Raw genomic sequence first — 11,775 nt, 5'->3', positions numbered from 1 at the left:
CTCTCTCCCTCCCTCCCTCCCTCTCTCTCTCTCTCTCTCTCTCTCTCTCTCTCTCTCTCTCTCTCTCTCTCCTCTCTCTCTCTCTCTCTCTCTCTCTCTCTCTCTCTCTCTCTAATTATACGACACTCAACCGGCTGCGCCCCGGCGTTTCTTAAAAACGTCGCTCCGTGAAAAAGCGTACAAGTAGCCTTTACTAGTGGATTTAATACCTCGGCCTGGAACATTATTTTAATTTATTGTTACCATTATTCTTATTGCAAGAGGTGGGGAACCTGGGGACGTGACGGAAGGTGTGAAGATCTTTCTTTTTTTCTTTTTTCTTTTTCCACCTCACATAGCAGCAAGTGTCTTTTCTGTCGCCGAGGCCCGGATGTACGGTGTATAGGATAGGATGTACCGTGTATAAAGGATAGGATGGACGGGTTGGTCTGGTTAACCAGCGGGTCTACTGCCGAACCCGTCGTTATCATGGGGATTAGGTAGCCGAACATTACCTCCATATCCCCCCGAAGAGCAGAGACACGGACACCCCCCCCCCTACCCGCTAACAGGACGTTACCGGAATATACAGCAACACTGTGCCCAACATCATTCTGCTTCTTTTTTTATCATTTATTTTTTCATTTCTTTATTTAGTTTTTTCTCTCTCTCCAACAACCTCCTCCTCCTGCCTTTGGTTCGTTCTTCTCCTCCTCCTCCTCCTCCTGCTGTATACCGCCACCACCTCCTCCGCTCGCTCTCTCTCTCTCTCTCTCTCTCTCTCTCTCTCTCTCTCTCTCTCTCTCTCTCTCTCTCTCTCTTTCACTCTTTCACTCTCTCTCTCCATTCACCTATAAGGATAACGGCGGACTACATTTATGGTAAATGAGAGGAAGAACATGTACATTCCCGAGGACAACCTTGAGAATCATCAAGGTACGTTTATATAATTCAACTCTTTACATCGAAAGATAGAGTGTGGGAGGTGGGGGGGGGGGGGGGGTATCCAACAGGAGGTGGGTGAAGAGCTGGATGTTGGGGGGGGGTGGGGAACAGAGGGAACGGGTAGGCTACGTGTGTTACGTCCTCTCCTCAACAGATGGACGGGCCTCACTCGCTTTCCTCCGCACTGTCTCCCTCTCTATCTCCCCGCTCTCCCCCCTCTCTCCCCTCTCTATCCTCCCTCTCTCTCCCCTCTCTCTCTCCCATCTCCCCGGTCTCTATCTCCCCCTCTCTCTCCCTCTCTCCCCTCTCCCCTCTACCTCCCCTCTCTCTCCTCTCTCCCCTCTCTCTCCCCCTCTCCCCCTCTCTCCATCTCCCTCTGTCCCCTCTATCTCCCTCCTTGCCCCCTCTCTATCTCCCCTTCTCCCCCTCTCTATCTCCCTCTGTCCCCCTCTATCTCCCCCTCGCCCCCTCTCTATCTCCCCTTCTCCCCCTCTCTATCACCCCCACCCCCCATCTCCCTCTCTCTCCCCTCTCTCCCCCCCACTCTATCACCCCCCCCTCTCGGTGCAAGTTGTGTCATAATTACGCAGTAACATGGCAGGTTAGCACCGTCCATTGGAGAGATGAATGGCTCCCTCTCTTCATTAGACCAGATCTGCATGTAATAGTTGATCATGTTCCACCATCGGTGGAAGACACTACATTGTGCTACTGATTCGTATTCCAGTCAGCATGCAGTAGCCAAAACAAGTCAATTATCGCTGGAATCCAATTCAATTTTTTGTTAAGAATCACACCAGAGGGACGTGCGTGTCAAAATGCCACATTTTAATTAAGCCCGCTCATACACACAGGATTATAGCCTAATCTTATCCTTAACAAATGTTTGATAATGTGCATGGGACTTTTGGGGGGGCTGAATTTCCCTTTAATCTTTGAGAAACTACCTCACTACCTCACACACACACACACACACACACACACACACACACACACACACACACACACACACACGATCACTATCGATTCAGCCCTCCTCCTAATCGATACTTGTATTTTGTCGCTTGAAGCCAGCGGCATAATGTAGGTTTGATGTTGACATTGGTAGGGACACACTTGGTAAGGCGAGGGTTGGGGGTTCCGGGTGAGATGTACCCCTACTGGAAGCTGAGGTGTTTTGCATTCTTGATAGACTTCTGACGCCATTTCATGTCATCTAGAGCCTTAAGTTATTGATAGTTGTGGTAACACACGCACACACACGCGCACACACACACACACACACACACACACACACACACACACACACACACACACACACACACACACACACACACACACACACACACACACACACACACACACACACACACACACACACAGCTGCAGGACATTAGTGAATCCTTTACTCAAATTCCAAAGAGCACAATATTGTTTTAAGGCAGGCACTGTTGCCTAGTCTGTAAATATGCAAAAAAATAAGATACTGTGTAAACTATATCCAAATCCTGCGCACAAACAGACAAGTGTCCACTGCTCCATGAACAAGCCACACACATGCCTATGCCTGTCATTAACGGACATGAACTGTTGGCCTAGTTGTTTTACTTGTTGTGTATCCTGGCTGACATGATGGCACAGAGCAGCATTGTTCAATCCTCAAACTGTTGTTCTGAGCCATGTTTACAACGACACTGGGATGACTAAAAGCAGCCTAACAAGGGATTCAACTTGATCAAACAGGCCTCTCTCACTTCAGCTGTCATTCCTGTCATGATATTTAGCCCCTTCAGCATGAGCCTTGAAAGCTTTTTTGGACTTGATCATCGCTAGTTGGATGTTTAGATTCTCTGATCGACCATTTCCCTAGTCAGTAGAGTTTCCTCCAGCTTCTTCAAGACATCTAGACCTGTTCGGTTGAACCGCTCCTTAAACTGAATATCGGTACCCGGAACGCTCGCCCCGAAACACACTCGCCCTCGTTTTCTCCGTTGACCCGCTCGCCCCCAGCGGTTCTTGTATTCGTTTTTACTGATGTTAAAGTAATACTAGGTAACTTTTTCAACAAAACTAAAGTTAAATTGTATATATTTTGTGAGTGGCAAAAGTTTCACAACACCCACTCCATGAATTTCACCCCCGAAAGCCTTTTATACATATATTTTCTATTGAACGGTGATAGGGGTGTCTTTCCCGCGAAAATGACGTCATGTAGCCGGAAAACGGAAGCGGAAATGCACCGGTTTCCTGTTTGGCCAGGAACTACCGCACCGGTTTCCTGTTTGGCCAGGAACTACCGCGCTAATAACAAAAGGGAAACTCACGCTGATTTTAAGAGATTGTATGATTTGAAGGTCGAAAAACAACAGAAAAAGAAAACACAGCTCACGGTAACTAAAGCTCCACTGGCTAAGAGAAACGATCCACAGATCGTATAAAACAATGAAAAGAACGGTTTTTGAAACGCTTCCGTCTTCCGGTGAAAACAAATGGAATTCTGGGTAACAGAGGAATAAACAAACGGCTTGCAGTGACGGTAATGACCAGCAGAGGCTGCTAAAAATCGTTATTTGTGGACCTGCACTGTATAACTTTAAGGTTAGGAATAAGGTTATTTAGGCATAGTTTTACTGAGGTTACGTTTGGGAATACCTGGTGGCGACCGTTCCGAGGTTGCCGGATTTGACCCGGACGAGTGTGTTTTGGGGAGTCTTATACTCTTCTAATCTACTGATCTACACCCAACCCGATCTCCAGAGATTACCGTAACATTGCACGGAACGAGTGCACTTCATTCCGTGGATAGCCGCCTCGGAACTCCCGAATTGCGTGCATATGGTACGGCACTGCCTTTGTGACAAAACCATTTCGGAGGCGCGCAGTCACAGGCGAATTGTCACCCCGTGAAGGACCACCGAGGGAGCTAAGGCGACCGAGTTGCCGTCCTGAACGGTGGGACATTCGCCTGTGCCTACTCAGCGCCGTTTGAGTTATGTACCGATAGGCACAGAATCGTAAATTTTATTGTGCGGACTGCTCTGCTTCCGGGTTTTTCCGTGTTGCGACTGGTTACGCCCACCGTGGGACTCGCCGTACATATGCACGCAATTTGGGAGTTCCGAGGCGACTATCCACGGAATGAAGTGCACTCGTTCCGTGCAATGTTACGGTATTCTCTGGAGATCAGGCTGCTACACCAGTGGTTCTCAAAGTGGGGTTTCAGGGTTCCTCGAGACCTGTCCCAAATGGACCGTTACAGGTCTGTAACTCTGAGAGTTATGGGGGTTGTTGAAATAAATTAAAAAATGTTTGAGAACCACTGATCCACAATATACTAGTATTTTGTAGAAATCTGTTCTGTGATTCTCTTCAGGTGACTTGGGAGTATGCTGGCTGGCCCCACCACTTTATCTTTCTGGTGGCTGGCTTTGGTGAGGGCTCAAGGGAGTCAACCATTGCCACCACTTTGCCAAAACTTCCTGAAAGGACTCCTCAGCCCCGCTCTCTTGTATAGTGGACGTGACGCACTCTGTTGCACTTCTCATTCCTGAAATAGTTTCAGTCCGTTTTACAGGTTCTTGTTAAAACACTCCATGGTCTACAATCACTTCCAATGATAAAAGTCCAAGCCAAGTCGTATCCTCTCATGGTTCATTTGGTCTGATCCATGACATCTGTCAGATCCATGTGATGCCATAGATTAGTCCTATAACACTTTAATACTGAGAGACAGTCCTGCTCAGCATAACCTTTCCGTGCACCATCCACACGGTTAGGCACAGTGGTCTGAGTGTTGTGGATGGTCCTTCTTGGGAACCTGCTGCTATAATGGTCTTACATTTCTAGACTGTATGCTTAATTTCCGTAGCTCATGGGGAAGCCTATCTTGCATCTCATGGCTTCCAAAAAGCTACTGTACTGAACCTACAGTATTTTGCAGGCAAGGTCTGGCACCTTGCCTGCCAGGCATTGATAGTCGTGAATCTATGGGGGTTGCATCTTGACCACAAACTGTGACTGCGTGATGGTGATATTTACTCTTCTGGTGGTGATCTAACGAGAGCATTTTTTCATTTATTGAATTGAAGCCTTGAGAACACAATGTGTGCCTTCTTTGACAGTGTATCTTTCTTTATTTGTAGGAGTTGAGGCATTACATTTGGTTTGACTCGCTTCCAAACTAAATGTAATGCAAGGCGTTGTGGCTTGTAGACGTCGCAAATTCGCAATCCCCAGTTTGGGAACCACTGGTCTAAAAGACAATATGGCGTCCATACATTATGATGGGTTATGTTTAGTGGTATAAAGACCGCAGTGATGTAGACACATCTGGATACATTTCCTGACTGTAAATACACCTTAGCCACTGTATATCAACTACTGTATTTGAAAATACATACACACGATCATGATACTGGTCAACGCTTTTATGGCTGCCATAAACTAAATACGTCTATTGAAGTACTTTACTCTAACACAGTGAACATCACACAGTGAACATCTACAGAGCTTGTAGATCTTCTATATTTCTGAGATTATTTTATCTCAGATATCAAATGACATGCCTTCATTAGCTATAGTCTTCACTTGCTCACCGCTTGGTGGATCTTTGACTGTTCTTGTTCGCAGCCTGTAGCCTTCCATACGTTAGTAAGAAATGGCACAGCCTGTTTTGGGGCCGGTATTCGTAGTAGAGAACGAGATGTGTTAACATTGACTAAACACTGATGGAGACAACGTTTATTGTCCATCAAAATAATTGCTGGGGACAATTCAGCAGTCGTTTGATATTGGTAGAGACAGGTGGGTCCTACATTGCACCCAATTCTTCACCCTTGTGTGAAGGGACTATTGATTAGGAGGAGGGTTGATTATGATTTAAATGTTCAACTGGAACGGGATCACAGGTGTCAGGGCAGGGAGACAGAGGGCCTAACACTTATTTACTCATACAGTATATGCTGGGAGCTGCTTTAATCAATGGTGTGTTATTTAGGCAAGCTTTAGGTCTTGAGCAAGACACAACAAGGAATTGAAGTGAATTTTCTGATGGGAAGCGAGAAATATGTGATTGCTGTGTTTTGCTCTGTTTGTGATGCACAGTATTACGCTCTCCTCTCCTCTCCTCTCCTCTCCTCTCCTCTCCTCTCCTCTCCTCTCCTCTCCTCTCCTCTCCTTCCACCCACGTTGCTCAAAGCAGAAGCTCTGCAGTCCTCCAGTTCACGGCTCTCACTGTAATTCGACGAGCGGTTATTTTCTTATAATAGCCTAAGTTGTGATCAAAATGACGACACAAATGATGATTGCAATGGTTCTGAATATTATGATCAGCGCTACCATCAACCACATACCTCGTTGCCGCCTTGGCGACAGGTTCCATAGCAACAGGGGATGGGAAGAGAGAGATGGTCGTGCGTGCGTGTGTGTGTGTGTGTGTGTGTGTGTGTGTGTGTGTGTGTGTGTGTATGTGTGTATGTGTGTGTGTGTGTGTGTGTGTGTGTGTGTGTGTGTGTGTGTGTGTGTGTGTGAGAGAGAGAGAGAGAGCGTGTGAGAATATTGCATGTCGCAGCTAAGCAGAATTAGCGATAGCTTATCCTCAGAGTGGTCTGGACGTTTACCAGTGTGTCTGTCATTTGCACTACCTACCTACATCAGAAAATTCCTCGTCTTCACCAGAAATGACTGGCACTTACGTGTGTGTGTGTGTGTGTGTGTGTGTGTGTGTGTGTGTGTGTGTGTGTGTGTGTGTGTGTGTGTGTGTGTGTGTGTGTGTGTGTGTGTGTGTGTGTGTGTGTGTGTGTGTGTGTGTGTGTGTGTGTGTGTATGTGTGTGTGTGTGTGTGTGCGAGCGAGCGTGTGTGTGTGTGTGTGTGTGTGTGTGCGCGCACGCGTGCTCGTGCACAGGAAGACATTGGATTCAATACCTACAGTTACAATTCCTATTATAATGTCCAGTATGACACCATGAGTAAAAATAATAATACTAATAATGTTAAGACCACTTCCAACCACTACAGAAGTAGGCTACTAGTTATATTGTATTAACATACTCTACCACGGTGGTTCTCAAACTTATTTTGGCTTCAGTAGGCCTACCTCCCTTTTCTAATTTCTGAGACCAAGTAACCCCCCCCTGCAATAGCAAAACATGTAGCATCATGCTATGATGATAACCAACCTTTGAAGAATATAACACTTTAAATAAGAAATGGAGTGAAAGAGATGCAAGTTGTGCCTCCTGAGCAGATTTTTTCAGTTTTTGTTTAATATGTTCACAATAAAACAGCACAATGATGATAAGCATTGCTTTCTATTATTCAAGAACAGTTGTGACTGTTTTTGATTGTTTTACCATTAAACATAACAGTGAAATCTATTTCCCACCTTTTCCTCACGTACCCCCTGTCGTACGTCTGCGTACTCCTAGGGGTACACGTACACGTGTGTTATCACCTAACACCAGTGGTGTAAAGTAACTAAGTACATTTACTCAAGTACTGTACTTAAGTACAATTTTGAGGTATTTTTTACTTTACTGGAGTACCAATTTTCAATAATGTTACTTCTACTCCACTACATCTCAGAGGCAAATATTGTACTTTTACGCCACTACAATTATTTGAAAACTTTAGTCACTAGTTACTTTGTAGATTTGAATTATTATTACAAAACTTACGTTAACAACTTAAGGCCTATTTAAACTTTGGCTTTTTGAAAATAGCCGATCTGCAAGCTCACAACGCGTCGCATCGCGTCGCGTTGTGAGCTTGTAGATCTGCTATTTTCAAAAGATTTTAACACATTTTATACACATGGTACCTTGTGAAACAGGGCAAGTATATTTTGATGCCAATACTTTTGTACATTTTGATTACCAGACTTTTACTTAACAGAGTATTACTACATTGCAGTATTGATCCTTTTACTTAAGTACTTTTTCCACGACTGCCTAACACCCAGAGATCAGCTCCAGTATCAGCTGATCATTACAGATATTGGGCCTGTTGTAGTGTTGTCCAGTCATTAAGGTTTAATTAAGATTTGTATCTGATGCTGTCATTCACGGTGTCTCTTTCCTTAGTCTAGACCAGCGGTTCCCAAACTGTGGGTTGGGACCCCCAGGGCGATCCCCAAATGTATTTTTGGAGGTCCCCAGATGATTTGCTTAATGCACAATATTGTTTTCTCACTCAACGGTAAACAACCAACATACAGTATAAGTGTATAGGGTGTGTGCACATTACTAAAGTGACAAATTAAAGACTTAAAGGTTCTATGACATTCATTTTCACTTTTTTTATTTTTTATGTTTTTTTGGGGGTGTTGACCTCAATTACACCCAAAAAATCTGAACTTTGAACATTCAGTGGATTTTCTGTGGTCTGGGGTTTTCTGAATAATTAGGCTGAAAAGTAATCTGAAGTCACAGGCCATTAATCCCGCCCACTCTCCTCCTCGCCCCTCCCCTCCCCTATCCTTTCCTTTGGGGGGGGGGGGGGGGGGGGGGGCGGAGCAGAGGCGATGATTGACAGGCAAAATCCCTCAGGCAAAATATCCGATTTACATGCTCACAACGCCTCGAGTTACGAGGCGCTGTGAGCATGTAGATCAGCTATTTATCTGTCGAACCGAGTCAAACTAAATGTAATGTCTCAACTCCTACAATTCCAAGTGCTTGTCAGGGTCGGGGGTCCTCAGCTCAAATATGATTATTTTGGGGGGTTTCGGCCTGACACCATGAGACCGATGAGAGGTGAGCCGTGAGACAAGTCCAGGTGTGCCTTGGAATTTTGTGACAATTACACATTGCAATATTTGTATATACACTGCAACAAAAATGCAATAAATTATTTTAAAACGTACGATATCGATATATGTTTTGTTGAAAACCACTTGTCTAGAGACAAGACAATATGGTGTCCAATCCATACATTAGGATGGGTTTTGTTTAGGACAGAGGTATATTGACTGCAGGGAACTTCACTTAATAACAGTAATAGCACACACACACACACACACACACACACACACACACACACACACACACACACACACACACACACACACAGAGATCCCTGTCAGTGCGTTCGTGGCGTAGCAGTGTAATCAGGCAGAGGTGATTTTCCCCGTGGGCTCAGTGCCACAGGCGCCGTACCTTTGTTAGGGACACTAATTGGTTTCCGATGGTTACCCTCGGGACCTGGCAAACTGCCAAATCACCTCATTGTATCGGCTCGCTTTGATATGCCAAAAATATTCCACTGAACTCTCAATGAAAGATACAGGTCATCAAAAAACAACGCAAAGGGATGTAGCCTACTGTCGTTGTTGGTTTTTTAAACATTATTTTAAAGATGTTTCTGTTGGGGGAAAAGATGATTCAGCTGTTCTGCCTTACATGATCAGCCTTGGGTGAGTTTTAACCCATTAAGGCCTGAGGTTCCGATTCTACAAAATGTCTTCTAAATCCTAACACTTTTTTGAAAAAATGTATGTTGCTATGTCAGTGGTTTTCAGGTATGTCAGTTGCTAATGTCAAGGACCCCAAAATGTATATGTATTTGGCCACGGACCCCCATCTCAAAATATTTTGTTCCAGGGACCCCCAGAAGCACAGATTTGAGTTACACATGTTCGCTTTAAAAAATATATTCAAAGATTTGCACGTTTTCTCGATTTAAAAAAAATAGCAGATGTACAACTGCTATTTTTGGATAGCCAAAGTGTAAAATAATGCTTTTTAGCTCAAATCTAAAAATGACACAGATGTGTCCCAGGTCTAAATGGTTTAACTTGCAATTTCTCAAAACATAGGACAATAAAAAGTTCATTGATGTGTATTGTGAGATCATGTTTGGTGTCCTGAAAAGGAATCCATTGCATTTGTTGACAAACTATGGAACTACTGTATAGTGCTTTCACAAACAGCCAAAGTTGCAAATTGAGATTGACCATGTTGAAGGGGGAGTAGAGAGATAAGAATAATATGAAATAAAAAAATAATATAAATAGCCTGACACTAGACATCTGCACATGGTCTGACTCACTGAACATACACACATTCTACACGTATAACTGTACAATCTATCACCAGCGCATACATGCATGAAAGACCAATGAATATATGAACTATCAACAGTGAAGACTGATATATGTCCCGTGTCAACAGGCCTTCATCAGTGGGTATCTGGATAATACAGCATCAACAATATCGAGTATACAATCTTAATCAACAATGAAACCGTTATAACAGTTATCCTTAACAGGCATCTGTCATGGTTCTGTACTAGTGTGCATCCCAGTTGTAGCGAGTGTGCCAGATTCAAGCCGGAGTCAGTAATCCAACAGAACAGAACATATGGGGGTCGGGCTTGTTTGTGGAGCCTGATGGCTGCTGGCACAAAGGACTGTCCAAGTCATTTTGTGTCGTGTGCCGGGGGGACGATGTGTCTGTGGCCGAGAGTGCTCCTGTCCTGTCTGTCTCGATGAAGACAGAACTGTAAGGGGGCTGGAGACCTCAGTCCAAGTCCTTTTCTTAAAAAAAACGAACAAAAAGACTAGAAACAGAACGCAAACCTCCGCCAGGCCTGCACACCTACCCAGGGGCTGTGTCAGCCGTGGCGTACGAGAAAGCTGAGGGGGTAAATATAGTTTGTACGACAGACAGACGGTGCAACCGTTCACATTTGTGGGTGCCCCCCTATGGACGAAAGTGACAGCGGTTTTGGAGGTATGTTCTGTAGAAGCCCCTCATGATATATGTTTTTTTTTGTAATGTTTGTTACTGGGGGTTAACTGCCCAGTGCAATCTCAGTTTTCTACTGTAGGTCACTGGGAGCTGCCCAGTACAACCTCAGTCTTATACTGTTGGTCACTGGAGGAGTGGGAGCTGCTCACTATAACCTCAGTCCTCTACTGTTGGCCACTGGGAGCTGCCCAGTACAACCATAATCTTCTGTTACTAAGCAGCAGCATCATGGGGGCTGACAAACAGCCTGCAGGGGCCCACTCCAGGAAAAACCAATCTACTCTCGATTCTGTTGGCTGAGATTTAAATCACAGCACTTGAGCAGCAATTGCACTGTTAGTCAGAGAGAGAGAGTAGTTTCTACTGAGCAATGGGGGACATCAGAGTGGGCCTGAATGGGAGAGATGAGAGATGCTAGGTAGTTTCTATGTAGTCAATGGTTTTTAAGTAGTTTCAAATTGGGACTTGAGTTTTGTGTTGTGTGTCTCAAGTTGATGATGTCATTTGACCATGTGTGGTCCAGCAATAAAGAATTGTACTTAAAGGTTAATATGAGCATCAATATGAGCATCACACAATATTTAAAATAAGTTTTTATTAGCACGTGCATTTCATACATTCCATAGGGCTGCGACGGGCGTTTTCGCCCTTGAGTAAAAGATGAACTATTTCTAAAATAAAGACAATATTTAAGGTGTTATAGAGGGCAATTATAATGTATTAAGTCATAAAAGGCTTATATTAGCCAGGGATCCTTTAAAGTTGTCCGACCGCAACCCTGGCACAGAATGTGATGTGAAGCCAGGTTTGAAAACACATATCTGAGGTACATACTTCACCGTACAACACATGTTCAAGTCCTGTCACATCATCCTTCTACTTCCATCATCCTTCCACTTCTCTTTTACTCTTTCTCTTCTTCTCCTCCCTTTCCTCCTCTTCTCCTTCTGCTCTTCTTATCTCGTTTCTTTTCGGATTCTGTCACTTCCTCCTTCCATGATCTTTAGGATCACAGGAATACTGTGTCCACTGATCTAGGATTGGATCCTTGTTCTCCTTACTATTGGTTGATTGTAAAGTCAAAGACATAGGATCTGGTCTTTG

At 44.4% G+C, this 11,775-nt stretch overlaps 1 protein-coding gene across 1 annotated transcript in view; it reads left to right on the top strand.

The window, feature by feature from the left end:
* Window positions 1–848: 848 nt before the first annotated feature.
* Window positions 849–11,775, top strand: part of cacna1c (calcium channel, voltage-dependent, L type, alpha 1C subunit) — a 244,367-nt gene continuing 233,440 nt past the window's right edge. The window contains exon 1 of the mRNA XM_080421807.1: window positions 849–915. Within this exon, the coding sequence (XP_080277933.1) occupies window positions 858–915 (58 nt within the window). The 5' untranslated portion in view covers window positions 849–857. The remainder of the gene's footprint in view (window positions 916–11,775) is intronic.

Source organism: Gymnoscopelus braueri (assembly GCF_963280865.1).
Source record: "Gymnoscopelus braueri genome assembly, chromosome: 23".
NCBI classification, from domain to species: Eukaryota; Metazoa; Chordata; class Actinopteri; order Myctophiformes; family Myctophidae; genus Gymnoscopelus; species Gymnoscopelus braueri.
This window is presented reverse-complemented; position numbering and strand designations above follow the sequence as displayed.